A 21,395-nucleotide genomic window follows, 5' to 3' on the forward strand; every position below is an offset into this window, starting at 1 on the left:
AAATCCAAAATTAGCTGCTTCATGATTTTGAACTCGCAAACATTAAGACACATTGTAGATTGTGCAGATTTGAAATGGCTGTGGCTCAAAAGGTAAAATTCTCATTTCCTAAAAGGAGCTCTCTCATGCCCGACAGTGTCAACATGTGCATGGGGAAGTAATCTCATTTTGGGCGAAATGCACTTTAAGAAGCTTAAGACATTATTCAATCACACTTGTTTGATATCAAGCTTTGGTTGTGGTTTGAAGTACTGAAACACAGAACTCAACAGTTGGGTTAAGTTGGCTCTACAGCAAACATACAGATGTGAGAAGTCCCCACTCCGCTCCTGCATGTGCTTTAAGTTTACTGCGTCCACTCTTAATCATTAGACCCTTGTTTTCACTCCAGTTTATATGGCAGAAAAAAAAAAAAAAAAGAGTATGAGAACTATTCACTGGGTAGCTGGTCTTGGTCTATGTGCCACTAGAGTGTGCACTACTATAAATGTTAAAATTACTGGCTCACGTTGAAAAGTTTGCCCTACGCAGTTTCAACAAACCACCTAGTCAAAAAAAATAAAAAATAAATAAGGCTTGTGGGAAGTGGGCTAAAATGGGTACATACATCAACATCCCTAAGACATAGCAGAATGTGATAATTGAGCACGAACGATAAGTAGGTGTCCAAACATGTCATTTTCAAAAAGGAGTGTGTAGCGCAGCCCTAAACACAGAGCACAACAGGCCCTCGGGCTGCCAACTAGACCACAGGAGAGACAAAGTACAAATACTAGTACATGTTGACATATACAGAGACAAGAGACCAATTAACAGTGTGGTGTACACCACGACTCTGGTTTGATTTTCTTGTTTCGGTTTATTGTGCATATTGTTCTGTTGTCCAGGCCGCAGTGCAGAAACTGCAGATGCTTTTCATATTTAATGTATTATAGGAAAGCCACGTAGTCTGACTACATCTCATTAGCAAACGGCTTTTTTGCACAATCTTTTATTTGAACAATAAACAAAATAGAATGCTGGAGGCTTAAAATTAAAAGAGTGTAGATTTTGTATTTAGGTCAATATCCCAACGATTCCCAGCAGACAATAGTGTTAGAACATACTGAAAAGAGACATTGTTGAAGCATTTCAAAAGCACATTTCCTGACCAGCCACGTGAGACTGAGATAAAACTGTACAACAGAAAGCTCAAGGTGTCCCTTTCAAATTCCCAATTTCCAAACGGGGAAAATGTTAATATCAACAATGCCACAACATGTGTATAGATGACCACAAAGCCAGCAGCACTATTGAACTCTCATTAGCCGTTAGTTGTATTGACCATTTAAACAGCATGCTGTTTCCTGTGTGAAATGAGTTGTGGATCCTGACGGGACATGGCAACAAGACCGAGGATGGACAAGGCATAACATTTGACCTTTAATTGAAGGAAAGGCAGGAGGGCGTATATAATGTCCTTTGGTTTATTTGGGAAAGGTTTCTGACTTTGAAACCCCACAAGAGTCAATATGCACCACAAAATGTCATATCACACAGAGGTTAAAATAATTTAAATCTAATGTATAACTTTAATGACTTTATATTTATTTTCAAATTGAAAGACTGAACCTAATCAGTCTTTGTGAACTTGCATAAAAGGGATATTGTAAATCCATGTGCGGCTCTTAAAATACAGGAAAACCTTGACACAGAACCATCAATTTGATGGTAAACGTGTGAAAATGTGGTATAGCCACCTTCTCACCCGTGTAACTTGTTTTAACTGATTAACAGGTATGAGTAAGCCCATCCATTATGAAAATGAAGAGAAATATTAGGAGAAAAGTCCCAAAACACGAGCCTAAACCAAGTAGAAATACTTTAACATTGGCATGTTAATACTGAGGTTCTGACACTGGAGGTTGAAATGAAATGGGTCTTGAGCAAAAATCAAAAGAGAAAATGAAAAAAATGGAAATAAATGTCAATAATAGAACTAGTTTACTTTTATTCACTGTTGTGCTTAAGCCTGGTTATTTTTTCATACACCAATTCAAATGCAAGCATATTTTTCTGAAGGGAGCAAGAGCACAGGGACATTCAACAAATCAATGACCCAGAAAAAAAAAAAAAAGAAGAAAATAAAAAAGTCAACTTTTTTTAGCTACTCAAAAAAAAAACTTCAACAAAACAAAAAAAAACAATCAATGAATGATGCAAGAAAAAAAAAAAAAAAAAAAAAAAACTTCAACAAAAGCAAATACTATCTCCTTCTGTGCGCATTTCCAGGATCTTTTTGTAGAGCTTAGTCCCACTTCCCCTCAACACTCATGTTTCCTTCGACTGGGAGGAAACACTTAGGCATTGAGTAAATACAGAGATGTTGGGTCCATTCCCCTGACTACTCGCAGACGTTAGACTCTTTTTTCATCCAATTAGGGTTAAACTCGTATACAGAGTGGAAAAACGTCATACACTGAACCTAAGGCAGCCCCCCACATTGTGTTGAGTTGGGGGTGAGAGGGTGACGTGGCCCAAAACTACGCTGATAGCCACCACAGACACAGGTAGAACCTTTAGACAAAAGACAAGAAAATGAACGGATCGAGAAGAAAATGTACAAAGTAAACAAGGGCAGGCTTTGCAGTGGAATATGTCTTGATTGGTTGTGATCTCTCCAGTGCAAGGACTGAATGTCTTAAAGTGTAGACATTTCAGAGTAAAGTCAAAAAACTAGCACAGGTTTTCAGTCAGCTAGATTTTATATTTAGTTTTTTTTTTTTTTTACATTTTGATCTAAAGATTTGCAAAATATGCATTTGCCTGTCATATTGTAATCACTAATCAGTTTATACGTTGTGCACAGAAGCTTATTTTGTTATTAAATTCTAAAGCGCATTAATATTTTTAATTTTTTTTAGATAGACTTTCTAAATCTAAACCCAGATACCATAACAAGGACCTCTCAAACAAGGAAGCATTTCTGTTCCCCATTCCTTTGTACGACCTCTCTTTTTCACGTTTTATGTGATGGCTCAAGTGGTACCTAGATTTAAAAGCATCTTAAAAGAGGAAATTCAGAAGGAGAAAGTTGTTGGTGGAGGCAAAGAAGACAATCTGGCCTTGGGAGGAGAGACCTGATAATGCTGGTGCCTGGGCCTTTTCAATGCACTAGGGCAAACTCAAATAGACTTTGAAACTGCAGCAAATTCATTGTGCCAACAGTTCTCCTTTACTACAAGGCAAACACTGATATTTCGTCATTTCCTTAAAAGAGGTAATTCAAACAAGAGAAATTACCCCAGCAGTCCACTTGCAGCCTGTGGTAGTGAGTCCTTCCCGTGTTATTGAGTCCACTGATTGCTATCTGAGCCAAGCGTTTGGCTCAGTCAGAGGTCAGTCTCAGGTCCTAACCTGTAACCCCAACACAACCTGTCTATTCAACAGTCCTTCCTCGCTGCTTTTAAAGTAAGACAAAAAAGAAAAAACAAACACACAGCAGTGGTGCAAAGAAGAGAGCAGTCACAGGGAAAATTTTGTGAATGCAGCTTGTTTCTCTTCTTCCAAAATGAAAAAAGAGACAAGGAAAAGGGTGTTGGAAAAGCTGGTTCTGACGAAAGCAGGGACAGGAAGGAAGAAGAGGAAAATCTTGCAAGAGAACAAGTTGGGCAGTGTTCCTGTTCATTAGTTTGGTGTGTTTGTGTCACGTGTAGATGGACTGTACTGTCAATGAGTGCATTTAAGCATGTAGGTTTGGTGTACGTGAGAGTGTATGAATATATATTAGAGGATTTGTGTGTACATTGAGATGTGTATGTGGGTCTACAGCAGGTCGAGGCGGCGGTAGTACAGCAGGTATGCGGTGCGCTCAGCAGTCTGCTTCAACACCTGGTACTGGTTGATGACCTTCACTGTCTGGTCGTCAATGCGCAGCCAGCCGTTAAGACCAATGTGGAAGACATCCGTGGTGTAATGACCGCCTGTCGCGCTGTTCCCATGGTGATAGACAACTGTTCAGTAGACAGCATAAGGGAAAAAATTATTAGAGAAATGTGGTGTATTTTCTGCAAGTTTTTACTCAGTGACTTCAAAGCTGGGCACTGCGGTTTTTACTACAAGCACTTTACTCTGAAGGTTGACTCACAATAAGAGGTGTAACCAAAATCTATTCACACTTGAACTTTTAAACCAAATTAATAAAATTGTACACAAGTCTGAGAGCAAATTACCTCAACTATCATAAAAGGTAAGTAATCACTATAAGATCGGATTGCGTTAAAAGAGAATCTTGCTCTTTTGCTCCCAGTTTTGCTTTCTTATCTTGACGCACATCAAAGAACCACTGAACATAATAGAGCATGACAGAACTCAACCAAACTCAACGCCTCCGCATTTATTTATTTAGCATATTTTAGGCTGATTCATTGCAAAAGCCTTTTAGCATGGCCGGAAAAATACTGGGGTTGGACAAAAAAACAAACAAAAACAAAACACAACAGACAACTAATCAGTTTATCAGACCTATTCCAGCTCAACACTGCAGTAATAATGTGACTAAAGAACCAACAATAGATCAGTAACACACCTGCAAAGAGCCTGTAAGTTCTTAGGCCTTTCACAACTTTGCTTCTCACTCCAGAAGACAAAAGATCTAAAAAGGAAATGATGGTTAAAAAAAAACAAAACAACAATAATCAACAAGTTAGAAAACAGCTTCAATTTTTACAAAGAAACATGTTCCATGTTTACCTTTATACCTATTAGGATTTACACAGAAAAATAAACTGCAGACTGAAGTGAGTTTTTCCTTCAAGCTTCCTTTCCTTCGCATTAAACTGCAACTACTGTCTAAATTTGAGCAAAATGTGACTGACCTTAACTTTAAAATTTGATGTCCTTTCAGAACATTATTAAACAAGCAAAAAAACAAACCCTGATTCATTCCGTTATCTGCAGCTATCAAACTCTGAGCTACACCTGCTACTGATTTATTTTTAAAATGTGTGTAATGTTATCTATACATTTTGTTCAAGCTAAGAAGATACATCACTCCCAGTGATAGCAGCTCATCGCTCTGTCTTTTGGGGAAAAAAATCCCTCTGTAAGGAATTTTGAGTGGAGTGTAAATCGTATGGTTTGGTTTTAATATTGGCCAACTGATGGAATTCATTATCTTTAGCAAAAATTAGAGCCTCCTAATTGAAGCTAGTCCCCCCCCCCTCTTTTCTTAAACATAAATAAAAAAAAATCGTACCGTGTGTGTATATTTGCTAAATGCAAAAGAGATCTACAGATAAGTACCTTTGCTGATTTCCAGGTCAATCGGGTAATCAATGTTCTTGGTCAGTTTCTGGCAGCCTCCAGTCTTTTCAAAAACAAATCTCTTGAGATGGAGCACTAGAACAGGAGGAAGCTCTTCTAGAGTTACCCTCCGACTGATCTCAATCTAAGTCAAGGAGAGAACATCATAGCAAAGTCCTAATCAGAAGAAGTGTTTACATTTCGATACATACAAGAGAAGGAAAGAGCAGAACAGAAGTTTTTCTATTTTTCTATAATAGAACAGTTCTGTTTTCAGCAGTTTTTTGAACACTGAATAAGTTTGCTGAGCACGTTGAGTTTGGTAGATTGTTCCACCACCGTCGAATCACTGAGCTGAAGAGTTTTGCTTGATGTCTTCTGTGCGGTGCTGGAACCACCAGACATCGTTCATTGGCAGAGCACAAGCCAATGATCCAATTAAAAAAAAAAAAAAAAGTTACATTTGCAAAAATGTTTATCTATAATTGAAGACTTCCAATTCAAATTTAAAAAGAACATTTTGAAGAAATAAAAGCTTGTTGGGGTCTAAAGCAGAGACTTCAGTACATATGACCAAAGTCAAAAAGTCCACTAATGCTGGTTACAACTAATAGCAGGTTACAATAAAAAAAACAAACAGGATGTTGCCCAGATTTCCCCTGTGCCAGTTGATCCAGCTTAATTTTCACTGTTTGTGACTAAGCATCTGCCAAATGACTAAATGTAAATGTGGCGTTTTCATGTTTTAGTAATTACAAGAAAAAGGGTACTTCATTGTTTGCCTTTAGTAATGTTACGCAAACACTGCTCTATATGATAATCATAGCAAATGCCAGGAAGCCCAACATTATTATTTGTTAACAATAATGAATCAAATCATATTATGAACTCTTCATCAGAAAATACAAAAACAGGAAATGCCAAGACCACTTTAAGTGATAACATGTGATACTAAAACAACTTCATCCATACCTCCTGCTTGGTTTTAGAAGTGTAGCCTTGGACAGACTCGCGCGCCACCAAGGTTTCTAGAGCCTCTTGGACAGTGCGGATCTTCTCTGACTGGATGTCCAGCTGCAGTGTAAAGAAAGGCTGCAGCGTTGCTGACTCTTTAGAGTTCTGTTGGTACACCACCGACCTAAGGGAAACAAAATAACCTAAAAGTAAAACCTACAACATTAAGACATGCAAGACCTTGATGGTTACTTTTTTGAATGGTGCATTTTTCTTTATCAATGAATCCAAGCTTATCCCGATTTTAACATTTGACCCAGAGAGATAAAGAGGAAATTAATTCTAATATCCTGGCTTATACTGATTATGTTAAAGATCAAACAATTACTTCAACTGGTACCTAAAAAAGTCCATGGGTTGCAGCCAAGCTCAAAGGTTACACACACCCACACTCTGCATTTCATTTCTCTCTGGCTGCAACTATTGCTGAGCAAATAATCCTTTAAGACACCATCCAACCAGTGTAAACCAGACCTCTGCCAGACCAGAACCTCATAAGAACATATTATTTAGGCAGACTACAACCACCCAGGTTCTTAACTTTCAAATTTGTCTGAAAGTTAAGAACCTTTGTGAATGGGTGCCAACATTTTGCTGACGGGACTTCTGACTACAATCAAGCCACAGTGGTTGTTATTCTGGCACATTGTGGTAATTGTTGGACAAAAGCTGGGAGTGACTAGAGGAAGACCCATTTGTGATAAGTATATGAACAAAGCTCAAAAACTAAGCTGGGACATTTATAATTCACAGAAAGTAATATTTCTGTAAGACATCTTCACTATAATCTGTCAATTTACCTGATGTGCCCACCGAAGATATCAGTGATGGGTGTACGAACAAAGTCAGCTTGGCGAGTGATGGAAGTCTTGTTTCTGGGACCCACTTGCTCCCACTCATCCTCACTACCTTCTTCTTGCTTATCATTAACAACTTCCTCCTCACCTGGCTGGGACTCGGGCCCATTGGGAGTAAGAGCCTCTGAGGAGGAGGAGAAAATCAATAAGTTACAATTAACTCCTCTGTGGGATCCCGAAATTGTTTGATATTTGAAAGACACTCATCAGCATTTCAACTGACACAGTACAACTCATAACATTTCATTTGATATGGAGGCGAGGGAAGATGCTTACTCTCTTCCTGAGGCGAGATTAGTTTTTTCAATGCCAGCATCTCCTCATGCAATCCATTGAGAGTGAAGCCAAGATACTCCTCCGCATCCTCTTGTCGACCCTGAGAGGAAAACACAAGGACATCAGCGTGCAATTAAAACAGTGCATCAAGAATGCAGACTGTCAATAAAACATTAGCTTGCAGATATTAATGCAGATAAAACGTAATTCATTGAGATAAAACAGACAAGGATGCAGGTTTTACAGTAAGAACCTCATTAGGTATTGAAAGATAAACATCCTGTTCAAATAACTAAATTGAAAAAGAAACTGAGTCGGAACTGACACAGCATGTGTAACTCAGGTGAGTTGTCAAATGTTGAACAACATAACAGGAACACTGCATTCAAGCACCATCCGTTCAAGAAGCAGCACATTCAGACGTGTGAACATTACAAACGGTCACAAAGCATTAGTATGAAGAGAATGTGTAGGTTATTAGTTTCCAAAAGCGGGGGAGCTTACCTTCTCAGAGAGGCTTGACTTTATAAGAGTGAGGAGTTTATAAATGTATGTCGGCTCAAAAGGTGCACCAGGCCTAATGTCTTTGGCCACCTTATCACCAACACCTGTGGATGCAGTTAATAGTCATACAAAAGTGATGGTGACACAACGTGAAAGCAAATTGAATTTGAATTGAATTTTAACTTCTTACCTTGCTGCTTGGTTTTAGATGGCACAGGCATGTTGTTGAACTCATTTACCAGCCTCACACTGTCAGAGGGAGAAATAATGCTAATGTCTAAACAAATAATTTTGGTAAATTGGTATGTCATTGGAGAAATGTTACTTACAAGTTGTCTATCATGGGTGTGGATGTACATGCTCTCTGCATTTCATTATGCAGAGGAATGGATTTCATCAAGTGATACATGGGGGGGCAAGCAATCAGGGCCTGTAGGGTCTGAGGGTTCAAAGTCAGGGAGGAAAGTTTGATAATTTGATATAAATGGACGGATACATTCTGATAGTTCGTAAAACTGAAATGTTTGAATAAGTTTCTCTCTAATCAAAGTGACAGAGGAAAAAGTCAATTTGTCTCTATTATTTTCTATTAGAGTGCAACTAGCAATCTATAAAATGTTATTAATCTGGGAAAATACCTGACATTACTTGCAGTAAGGCAAGCAATTTGAGGGGGGGGGGGAGGGAAATCAAAAATAAAATTTCCACAACTTTCCACAAAAACAAACAAAAAAAAATTCACAAAATAGCATTTTTCTACCTGAAAAAATGCAAAATCTCTTACAAGAACAGTAGCTGGAGCGAAAAGCTGAATAAAAGGATACAGCATTGATATAACACCAGTTTCCTTTGTTGATCAGTCCTCTTGGCTGCAAAGACACTGGTTTATGTATCAACTTCACATTCTCAATAAGTTCTGGGGATTAAAAGAAAAAAACAAAAACAAACGTTTTTTTTTAAACACTTAGCCCCACACAACTGCAACATGTCAAACATCAAAACAATGCTGTTCAGCAAAGCAGATCATACCAACATCAAATCAAAAGAACATATACAGTTTAACGAAACAAATGTTCTTTCTTCTATTCCTGTCTCTGGTGAAAACAGAACGAGAGACTGTCGGAGCAGAAGCAAGAGCTTGCTGTACCACGCCTAGGAAGGGAGACTGTCATTTTAGGACAGCTCCCATGGTAACGTGGGAACATCAATCTTCAATTCTTATCAGTTCTTTGTAGCTGTTACTACACAACCAATTACATTTACAAGCAGATCATTAGTATGCTCAAACATATCTGCCTTTAGACCTTAATGTACATATATATTCAACCCGCTTCAAAAATGCAGTGCATTACAATAACCCCATTAGATTAATATGCTTGCTTTAAACTAGAACCAACAGGTTTAAAATGACCCATTTCTCTTTTGAAAATGTATATGGCGCTTTTAACTATGCTTCGTAAGAGTGGAAAGAAAAAATTATTTAAGAAAAAGTATTTAAACCGAAAAGCACCAGTGGGTCATACAAACAGTACAAGACTTTGATCATATCTCATGTATTGTCCAATTGCAAAATTAAACAGCACTGTGCAAAATTGGAGATAATCTATTTTTCAATCAACTCGTGTGCGTTATTTTACTTGTGCCAGTAACATGTACAGATTACTTGCCTATATGGGAAGTAAAGCAATGTTTTAATGCAATTCTGTCCCATTTCAGAAAAACAGTTATACTGACAAACACCATGCAAACATCTTGTTAGTAGCGGTTTGCAGGTGTAATTCAAAGAGAGTTGGTTGCTTTAAAGTCCAGAGGGAGCTGTGTTACACTGACTGAACAGCTAAAGATCTAAATGCAAAGTTCTGCAAAAACACTACAGTCAGTACTTAAAACGGTTTCCACATTTCCATCAGCCGGTAATTGCATTGAAATAGTGGCTGAGTCTAACTTTGTTGCACTATTCTCCTGCAGAAAAGAGAACAATATAGAGTGTAGAGGTTCAACATGACTTACTGGTGCCTTTCAATGTGTGTAATCCAGCAGTTCTAGCATTTTAAAATATCTGGTACAGACTAAAACCAAGGAGATAGCAGATAACAGCCACAAACTGCTGCAAAAGAAAACAATGTCAAGTGGCAATGGTGCATCTCAAGTTAGAACCAGTAAGTCCCAGGTAATGTAGTGAAAAGACAGTGGGCTAAAAAGTATTTGCACAGGCAGAAACAACTGAGATCAAGTTCCCAAACCTATCAGTAAAACAACGGTTCAACAACCCAAACATGCGTACATACAAGCACCATATCAGGTATATCTAAACAAAATAAAACCTCCAATAATGTACATCTTGAATACCGCCACTGCTTAATTGGAAAAAGCATAGTTTAGATAACTGGCACATTACAGTGCATTTTATTTCACGCCTGTTTGCAGGTCTGTAGGAAGACATTATTGCTCAGAAGTGACCTCACCTAATTAAACAGAGCTTCCCACTGTAAGTGATGCTCTCCAAACAAAAAACTAAGGGCTCACCTTATTTTATTAACTCGGGCTGATCAATGGGATGTTTTAGTAAAAGTTATTCTCCATTCTCCTTTTGAATGAAACAATGCCTTTTTATTTAAGTAAATGGTGACCCTGCTTTACTTATTCCTTCAAAGCATAAATGTAAGAGTTTTCTGTTGCTCATCGACCCCCTAAGAAACCGAAACAGTGCCTTAACATATTCATTAATGCCAACGGAATCACTATATTTCATGCGATATAAACCGCACCATTTGTAACCACCTCAATGTAATATACTGTTGACAATGACCTTTAAGCTAACACATATGCGTTATGTCAAAAGGAAGATGTCTTAAAAAAAATAAACAATCTTTACAACAACAGAATAAGTAATTATCTACTTGGACATAGCTTGGTGAAAATATTGCAGACAAGGTGTGTATGCTCGTGTGGGAGCAACACAAGCTATTCCCTGCCTACTTTTGTTTGGTAATGTGATGAAATGGGTTACACAAATGTCACCAATGACCTAATACCCGACAGCTATTCAGGATGTAGTATCACCATCTAGTGGTTATTTCTTGAACATGAAAGCAACATGCTTGGAGCACAAACTATTCAAACTATACACTTACTGCCACCAAATGGAGGAGGGAGTAAATTTAGCAGCAATGTAAATATCTCACAGGAAATCTTTAAAATATATATATATATATATATATATATATATATATATATATATATATATATATATATATATATATATATATATATATATATATATATATATATATATATATATATATATATATATATATATATATATATATATATATATATACATACACACACACACACACACACACATATATACACACACACACATACACACACCCCCTCTCCATTATAATACCTGCAAGTTTAGGGGCCATAGGATCTTCTGATACGTGGACAGGACCTTCTTTTACCTCCCCAATTTTCTCAGGCTGCTCTGGCAAAGCAACTGGGGGAGACACAACTTCCACAACATTCTTTACCTCCACAAAAGCCTGAGGGCCCCCAGGCAGAGGCTTGGAGTTGTGAAATAGGCTAGCCCATGATTTGGGGAGGTTGGCAGTAGGTGCAGCTGGAATTGCAGGTGAATGGGCCTGCTCTGTCACTACCATCTGGGCAGTAGGGTCTGGGGAGATCTCAGCCTGCTCTCCACTCTCCCAGTCTTCTTTGTGTCCATCTGCACTAATGGGAGTATCAGGCTCTGCTAACCCATTGGCCATCCCACTGTCTTCTATGTCCCCTTCTTCCAGTTCAGTAGTAGAATTGGAAGTGGCAAGAGAGGGAGTGGCCACAACAGCTGAGGGAGGAAGAGGTGATTTGGAGCAGGGGCTGTGTGGAGTATCTGAAAGTTCAGGGCTATGTGGAGCCAAATTGTCTGTCTGCTGATCAGCAGTCCTTGGTTCCTCTGTCAACCCTCTGCTTTGAGAGGAGGATGAAGAGAAGGAAGTTTCAGTGTTGCCATCAGTCAAAGAGGCAGCTCCAATTGTTAAGTCCAAAGGGGAGTCATCAGGGCTATCACAAGTCCTCTGATTGGCAGTGGATGAAGGGGGGAACTTGGCTGGTGCCACAGGAGCTGTTGATGTGTTGACAGGTCTAAGGGAGCAAAGTTCAGTCCCTGACAATGCCTTACCATCCACATCATCAGCACTGTTGTGTGCGCTGCTGAGTGCATGTCCATTCACCAGTGCTGTCAAAGGCGTCCCATCGGCTGCACTGCTGCTGCTGCTGCTGCTGTTGTTGCTGTTGGTGGTGGAGCCAGATGATGGATCCAGGTAGTTGTAGTACCCCGGCGGTCGTTTTTTCTTTTTCTTCCTCTCTCTCTGTCCCAGGCTGCCAGGGAGTCCGTCCATGTCCTGGCAGACCTGGTGATTGTCCAGGCCTGAGGGCTCAGAGTCAGGACCGTCCAGCGAGTTGAAGAGGGTTCCATCAGAGACGTCCCCTGCTGGAGGAGCTGTTTGTTGGACCTTCTGACCCGACTGGCAGCTGAGGATGAATTCTGGAGCCTGGGGGTTCAGAGTGCTCGACACCTTGTATAAGGGATCGTTCCCACCAACAGACTTGGAATCCATCACCTCATCAACGCCAAACTCAATCCGCTGATAGTCTTCTGCTGCAAATAACGTTTCAAATTAGAACTTTGTTTCATGTTTAAATGGAAGCCTAAAATAAAAAAATAAACTGCCAGAGACTGAAAGAGCAAAAAAGATTTGTTTAAATAATTTGTTAAATAAATCGTATTCATTTTATGCATTGTGCCCTGGCCAGAGATTGTTATTTTTAGAAAATTTCTAAACAAGTAAGCTATCAGTCGATAGTAGGGTCATGGCATCTCTGACAGCATCAGACCTCGTAAATAAAAATAAATAAATCCGACTGGACCTATTTTTAGCATTAACAACTACTGTTGTTTCTATGTTTGACTAACACACATTCCATCTGGGCTTACGTAAATCCAAAAGCGGGGTGATTCAATTTGGAAGAGAAGGACAATGCGGTCATACATTCTAAGATATGAAAAAGAATATCTTGCCAAGAAAGCTTAAACAGGCATACAGTATCCCTAACAGCTATTAGCAAATGTGTAGCAATGTGGTCCCAAATAATTTATAAATTGAGCTTTTGTTTTTTTGAGAGTTAAAAATTTAAATCTAATGCAAAACTTGGTGAGGACTGTACATTTTCATATATATTTGATAATATTTTTCTGTCTTAAAGACAATTTATATAGTTTAAAATAAAGGAATGTTTTAATAAAACACTACCCCTAAAATAGAAGTGTATAAAATACATTTTAATTTTTAATATTCAAACAAAACACTTTTGTATTTGGGATAAAATTATGCATGACCAAGAATCCAGCTCAAGTGTTTAAAATTGTTTTTGGTAGTGCATCTATAAAACTGATGAGGTGACAAATTATACTTGCTGAATTGAGAACTACACTCAAACCATCCATAAAGGATCCACAAATGTCAAAGAACCACATACTGTCATATAGACTGTATTCTGATGGTGACATTTAAACATGATTTTAAACAGTTGCAATTTAATCATGTGGCAACTCAATTTAATTCTCAAATGTCATCAAAATGCTCTGAAAGTTAGAATTATAATGCAATAAAATTTAAAACAAATATACCTTTTTGTTTATTTGAAATGCATTGCATGGCAGCATAAACAGTAATTTATTATGCAGTGAAAGGTGCAAAGTGAAAAGGTGAACAAACAGGAAACATTAGTAAGTGCAAATCAGAAAAGTCATCCATGTTTCTTATGATATAGCTGACTGGTCACCCAAACTTTAAACCGTTATATGCAGGGGTTAAGAGGGTTTAAAAACAGCAATTACTTCCCCTATTGGTATTAGAAGATTTTCTGTTAGTGTTACTGAAATTATACTCCATGACTATAAATTGCATTCAACAGTAAAATCTTGTGTAAGGATAAATATGTACACGTGTTGGCAACAAAATAAAACCATCGCTATGCCCTTGGTAAACACGCTGTGATTGTTAAATTGTTCGAAAACTCGATTATATTTTGATTAAATTTGTAGAACTGCAGTGGTGAAAATGCATTATATGCAAGAGAAGATAAGATACTTCACAGTATCTTGAGCATGCAAAGCTCTACAGATTTTTCCAACAGGCAAGAGAAAGAATACAGGCACAAGGTTTAGAAAGCCACCAGTTATTGCAACCTGGATTTTGAGTTTTACAGCAAATGAACAACAGCTAGTCAAGCCACAGGGTGTCAGACTCCTCAACTCACCGCAAACCTGCAGTCCCATAGACTCCATAATATAAGGTACAGCAGGAGTGCAGTAACTTCCTAAATAGTCAATACAAATCAAGGTAAGGCAAATGTCATAAGCAAATGAGTACCATTTAAATAAAAGGTGGCGATTGGTAAATTTTTATTTGGTGGCTTATAATTTAAAGAATGTAAATGATTTATTATAAACAATTTTTACGGAACTATATGCTTACAAATATGCAACATAAACACATAAAAAGCATCTCCCTCTCAGGGAGGTCGGATACACCAGGCTCAAACTTGGCGCAGAGGTTACATGTTAAATTCCTGCTTTCAAAAACAACAGTTTAATCAACTAACAGGATAATAATAATCTGCTCCTGGCAAAAGGAATCATATTGATACCAGTAACAAAGTGAAAAAAAAACAAAAACACATTATATGTATATGAAATTTACATACCAGAAGACTGATTGACGCATGGGACTTTGTCATTGAACGGAGGAAGCTGATAAGACAAAATACAAAATTAGAAGTAAAAAAACAAAGCTAACAACAAGAAAAAAACCAAAACACACTACTAGTGAGGAAATAGCATTAAACAATTTTCAGAAAAGAACATGAGATGAAACATAAGTAGGGAACTGACAGTCAAGATCATTGGTAACTGATACAGGGAAAGACAACAATTTACATATGCTAAAACATAGCACAGACATCATTTAAATTGGCTACGTAAGACATTAAAACCCTGCCATTGTCTAAATAATGGTGGCAGACTTTTACTTAAATATATACCAACCTAGGGAATCGCCTCTAAAGTAATATATGGAGACTGGTATGATCATTTGTATCCCATTTCCTACTAACCCTTTTTGCTTCATGTCAGATTATTTTATACACGGTCAACTACCTTGGCCACCCATGTAATAATGATTTATTAATGTAAAACAAACTAACTGCTGCTGCCTAAAAATCTATTTCCTTACCTCAACATAACATCGTGGAGTCACAAAAAATTGATTGATCTCATCAGGGCTGAATTCCCCGAAGATGTACTGTGGGGGGAAAAAAAAAAAAAAAAAAAAAAAAAACCAAAGTCAATACAGCCATTAGTTGAAGAAAAGCAATTTGTTAACCTCACTTCTCTCCTGGTTTTGATTCAATTTCATTTTTTCAGGAAAACCAAAGATCATCCCATCAATACAAAAGATCAAATTTAAGGAAAAAGTCAAATTATAGTCACAGCAAAAGGACAGGAACTTTCAGATAAAACCTAAAACTAATTTAGAAGGTGCTGTCATTGGATATCTAAGTATAATGGCTGTCACCTCGACAAGAATGCCATGTTAGTTTTTGCAAATTTAAAGCATAACATGAAATGATGAGTCATGCAGTGTTAGACAAACTATGAAAACAAACAGCTCCAACTTGAACCCAGGAGTGTTTGTTTTGAAGGAGGTTTTAGAATCGCTATGTAAAGAACGTGTGTAGATGTCCTACTTCCTGACTAAGTTTAGCTGGGATAGATATGAAATTTTGGTCCTATCGCACAGCCCCAACCTATAAATAGAACGTTTTTATCAATGATGGAACAAAACCAAATATATAGATAGATTTTCAAGTTCAGCGCTTGTGTACATAGAGTTAACCAAAAAACTATTTGCATTCTAAGACATCTGTGTTGGCATTAATATCTTGAGTAGCAACAAGGCCTCTTCTTCATCATATTTATTTAGCACATTGTTTTACTGTCATCTCTCAATAATATTAGAGTTACAGATGTAGTTTTTAAACATCTTCCAAGTTGGACCCGCTACTCCACTGATGGATAACTATTAGGGCTTGAGGGCCAAAAGGTGCACTGTGCCACCCAAGTGTCCACATGGACATGGAAAACACAAACTGAGAAAAGGTGAAATGAACTCAGTACCCGTTCTGTTAATCCTCTTATTGCAATAAACAGTGAAATGTGAAAGGGATGGCACAGAAAAAAGAAAGTGCAGCTCAAGCGGATGTAACTCTTTGCAAACGAGGCCCCACGCAAGGGCACACATTGCTGAGATGGCACTACAAGCTGCAAACAGTCAGCCATAATCCAATGGCCTCAGGATGGTTAATACAATCACAACAGAAAGAATGTCCCTTGCTTCTTTCTGCAGGGATGCCACACGTACCACACTAAGCTTCCTTTGCTGTTCGTTTGGACTGAGGATTACAACAAATTACCAGTTTAGTGACGACATTGCACGTGCACACGGGGCAATAGGACAAGTGTATTCTAACAAAGTGCAGGTCTGGAATAGTATTAGAATTATTTATTTAAATTAGAACTTTGCTACATTTTCCTGCTTCTTTGTGTTATGTCGCACAACAACGCAGGACATAACGTTACACAGCTACACCAATGACTTTATAGTTAACTTTTGCGTTCAGAGATTTTTCTGGTGTATATAATACAATTTACAAATTTCCTTACCACCAGCTTTATGAAAAATAATTGCAGTCCCCTTTATGTGAACCTACAAAATATTGTTTACTTTTTGCAATCAAAATAGCTATATCTATTTTTTAAATGAATCTCCAGAGAAAGACTGCACAATGTTGGAAAAACTTGAATTTTGTGTGAAATATATACTGCAATATATTTAAAATCAATTAATTACTCTTTACCAGGCAACAGACTAGTTGCAGAAGTTTTTTTTTTTTTTTAAATTTGTCCTTTCTGCTTATCCCGTGAGTTCAGGGTCGCCACAGTGGATCATTGTCAGCATGTTGATTGGGCACTGTTTTTACGCCAGATCCCCTTCTTGACGCAACCCTCCCCAATTTCTGCCAGGCTTGGACCGGCACCGCTGGGGATGGGCAGTTAGGGATTCCGTGTCCTGCCCAGAGACACTTCGACATATAGCCGGGACCGTGGATCGAACAACTGAACCTGTGGTCTGTGGACGACTGCCTTACCAACTGAGCTAGTTGCAGTAGAATTTGGGTAAATTTTTAAAGTTAGTGTTGCGAATGTATGTTTTAAAAAAATAAATAAAATTTTTGAACAGCACATCCAGCAGCATTTAAGCCATTCACTGTGCATACAGGTTAGGAGATGTAGAGTTACCTCCAAGCTAATCCAACTACTGTCTGCTAGTGTTAGCTGCTAACACAGCTTTGTTGTAATTTCTGGGTAGCAGAAATGAAAGATATTTGGAGATATATGTCCAAGCAGACTTCTGTTGTAGATTAATGATAAAGAGAAATAACTGTTAGTTTTCCTTTTGTATCAAGCAGCAGAAACAGTGCACGTCCTGCAATTTGACTATCGCACATGCACACATTGCTATAGTGATGGTCAAAGCATATATTGTGTACCCCTACTCTGGAACTTGTCTGTGCATGCATTTTGGGGTGACGTGGAAATAGGACAACAAAGATCCCAAAGCATAAATTGCAGAGGAGAATGGTCTTAAAAGATGAATTTGTTGTTAATTCTGCTATCAGACAAGATTAATGTGGACAATGTTATAATGTCATAGTTTCACTAGCAATATGTCACTTATACAGCTGTCTCGGCTTTTATTATTCCGATGCCTACCGGGCTTAAAAGATAACTTCCATGAATGTTTCCACCCCCATCACTGGTACAAATTATCCTTAGCACAATTAGTGCTGTAATGTTACACTTAGTTACACTTACTGGGTGAAGCCCTTTCTGCTGTTCTGTCACAGATCACTAATCTTACACTTTCCTGCCACCCAATTAGGAACACATAGTGTAGACTATATTCCTGAAAGACATTGTACTAGATTGTATACTCCTTGTAATAATCAAATAATTATATTAATCACAAATGTCAAAGTTTTAACTGTTTGTGGATTCAGTATGTTGTTTTCCCAACTGGGTGGTGAAGATCCCACTAAAGGATTTATGCTTTGGAAGAACACTGGGCTGAACTGAGAGAAACAAAACTAAGGAATGTCGCAATACGTTGCAAAGGCTGTTACAAGCTATCCCATTTTCTTGTTTGATTTATTCCCCATTACAAAAACACAGCTGATGATTTTATGTAACACCTCGACGTGACTGGCTTTTTTTTTTTTTTTTTTTTTTAAATATCAGTTTTTAAGAGAGTCGGATCCACGTAAGGCAGACATCTTGCTCTACAAGCTTTGAGAGGAACCTACATGTTAATGCTGCTCTATAGACTAAATTACAGTTGCGACATTTAGTATAATAAAAGCCTTTCAACAGAATGTATGTGTGAAAAGAAGGCACGAGGCATGACCTAGATAAGCTACATTTTACCACAAATTAGTAACACCAATATCTGGCATTGGCCTTGACAGATGTCATGAAACATAGCTGCCTACATTTACTATTGCAATTCTGGACCTAAAACTCCCTAAAAGTAGCATGGTAGTATAAGGGACACATTTCCATAATACTGTATGAAAAGGATTGACTACAGCAGTGATTTTATTTGTATTTAACAGTATTAATACGCATTTCCAGAAAAACCTGTTTTTCTGCTGGCGTCTCTGCCAACACTCCCAGGTTAACAACTTTTGTTTTGTTTGGATTTAGTTTATTCCATATATCAGTTCTAATATTAGTTAATGTAGACACTGTCCTTTATTTTCAAACAATGGGCAAAAGCTATTGAAGAGTTTTTGTAACACAGAAAAAAAGAATTACCAACAGGGGTAACCAGACCAAACCAAAACTATCAGGGTGCAAGTACAGTTGCCCAAGAAACTGTTGCCCCATGTGTCAATACTCAAATTAACTGGTAATACGTTCTTATATTATGCTAGTCACGCCACGGAATTTATAGAGAAAGGTACTACAAATGTCCCATTGTGGTAGGACATTTTTAAAACTACATAAATAGGTACAATGACCACTCAACATGAACAAAAAGGAAACAAATAAACTATACAAAGCTGACCAATGTGTTTAAAAAAAAAAAAAACTAAAACGTTACTACGGGATTTTCCCTTAAGCTTTCGCTTTGCTTAACAGTCAGCCAATAGAAACACTCTATCACAAAGGCCAGGAAGAAGTACAAAAGCATGCAGAATTCCGTCTTCAGCCAAATCCCCTTTCCTACGGTCGTTAGCCGGGTTCTCTTTATGGAAATCGCAAGTCGTGCTTAAACCTCATGAACAGAAATGTGTTTCAATTGAGTTTTTCTGTGAATTTGTGCCTTAAGGTCAACTTTCATTCAGTCAGTTACCAGGCATGTCTCTGCATGCTTTACTTCAAAATGGGCCTTCCCACATGATAGCTAACCTGAATTAACACTGAACTTGCAAATTTACCTATAACCTAACCCACGTGGCGATGTATAAGCACTCCAATCCAGCAGTACTTAACCTCAGTTCCTTGTTTAAAAAAAATATTTCCATATCACGAAACTCAGCCATCAACAGAGGCCCACACTGTCGCATTTGTACTTAGCTAACATGCTAGCGTGCTGACTACAAACTAAACCACCTGTGCAAAGCAGTTAGCGTGCTAAAAGCTAAATGCACAGCACGAATGCTTTATCCTAGTACACAACAACTTAAAAAAGACGTTCTATCACATGCAAAATATCCCGCAAAGCCGCCAATAGGCTTTGTAAATTCCCAGAGCACGAATATCTTCACGTTATTTGCATTTATGACATTACACGCTCAAAGGAGGCCCGACTGATCTGGTGGGCCATGCACACACGCAGCAGTTTTCTTAGTCACTTTACACTGGGAAATAACACGTGACACTCGTGGGATCTCACGCTGAAGTGTTAATAACATTACAATATGAAAACTTTGATGCGATTGACCTAAACGTGACAGTCATAACCTAAAAACACGCGCAAACAGTACAGCTGGCTCATTTGAATGGGGAGACCTAGGCCCTGTTAGCTTCCATGCTGGTGGTGTGTCAATGAGGCTTAGGGGGGCATTAGCAAGCACTTTTTAGTACTTACTCTTTCAATGACACGACTCTTTAAATATTTTAAATAACAACAGTTACGTAAGATATTGCTAATACAACATGAAACTATTTTAGGTAAGAATAACATACACATGACTGGTTGTCGTCAGTGTACAAAAAAAAAAAACCGTTAAACCGCCAACAGTAGGAGTTCTTTTGCTGGCTAACGCTAGCCAGCTAGCTTAGCTAACCTGGTTGCTGTAAGAAGCCATGCTCCCGGTGAGGTTCCCTCTCCCCGCTGACAAGATGAAAACTCTCCCGGGAATGTGTTGCAGGTTTTTAATGACAGTTACAATAGCTGTCCTACTTCGACGTCGTTGTCATTTTCCCAACGTTGTCCTGGCTCGTAAGTTGTGATCCATGTATTGCATCAACACTTCACACTGCTCGCCTTACCATCACCGCCATTTCTGTCTAGCATCTTCCTCGCCTGCTAGCCGAGCAGCTCGCGGTAGTGGCAGCGTGATCTCGAGGAATAACTACAAACACTTCCGGTAAAGGTTTGCACCCCCCCCCCACGGTGCTTCACAATAAAAGTCTCAGCCTTTATGTATGGTTATACTTTAGAGATTTACAGCTGGGATATGCTCCGCCTTGTTTTGTTTTTTTTTAAACAGTGAATTAACTGTGTTCCGTAATATCTGTGGCGCTTACGATACAAATCATATCTGAACTTAGCTGCACCTTTAATAATTAATGCTTGCTTCTTTCCCATCACATAACGGGTATAATAACTGTGGATGAATTTAGTCAAACGAACATAAGGTGTGGAATTTGAGTATAATAAACACAAAATGTTAACAGCCCAATGGAAAAATAGGGTTGAGGACGTGTGGACATCGAGTCAGACTCGAGCCAGGAATTTGATGACTTTAGACTCCACTTGACAAAATCATAAAAGACTGCCAACTCAAATTGCACTTTAGCTCTAGTGACTTATTACTTCACTTGCACTTTAGCCCTTTGACCTGAGATGACCCGCTCTCCCCCCTCAGCTCACACATTAAATCATTTGATAGAAAATATTTGCCGCAGACACAGTAAATCATTCGGACAGCCGCCGTAGTGGAAGTGGTGGATCTCCTTGTCAGTTGTCCTCCAGTCGCAAATGTACATGTTGTTTGACTAACTGAAAAAAGGTTGGTCTCATGTCCCTGTTCCGTTTGACTCTGATA

General features: G+C 38.3%; 1 protein-coding gene across 5 annotated transcripts; it reads right to left on the reverse strand.

Moving 5' to 3' along the window:
• Positions 1–1,973: 1,973 nt before the first annotated feature.
• usp10 (ubiquitin specific peptidase 10) lies at positions 1,974–20,685 on the reverse strand. Of its 5 annotated transcripts, none has more exons than XM_067485350.1 (15): positions 20,412–20,684; positions 15,233–15,301; positions 14,706–14,751; positions 14,259–14,318; positions 11,347–12,594; positions 8,759–8,850; positions 8,264–8,373; positions 8,125–8,183; positions 7,935–8,038; positions 7,431–7,530; positions 7,098–7,278; positions 6,256–6,421; positions 5,284–5,428; positions 4,568–4,633; positions 1,974–3,992 (listed from the first exon to the last, which is right to left on the reverse strand). In XM_067485350.1, the coding sequence occupies exons 1-15, from the start codon at positions 20,430–20,432 to the stop codon at positions 3,805–3,807; spliced, it is 2,655 nt and encodes an 884-aa protein (XP_067341451.1). In that variant the 5' UTR covers positions 20,433–20,684; the 3' UTR covers positions 1,974–3,804. The 5 variants fall into 5 exon arrangements, with proteins under 5 accessions (XP_067341451.1, XP_067341442.1, XP_067341472.1 ...); XM_067485341.1 differs by having other exon boundaries at positions 11,347–12,597; XM_067485371.1 differs by lacking the exon at positions 14,259–14,318.
• Positions 20,686–21,395: the final 710 nt, after the last annotated feature.

This window comes from Channa argus, chromosome 2 (genome assembly GCF_033026475.1).
Source record: "Channa argus isolate prfri chromosome 2, Channa argus male v1.0, whole genome shotgun sequence".
NCBI lineage: Eukaryota > Metazoa > Chordata > Actinopteri > Anabantiformes > Channidae > Channa > Channa argus.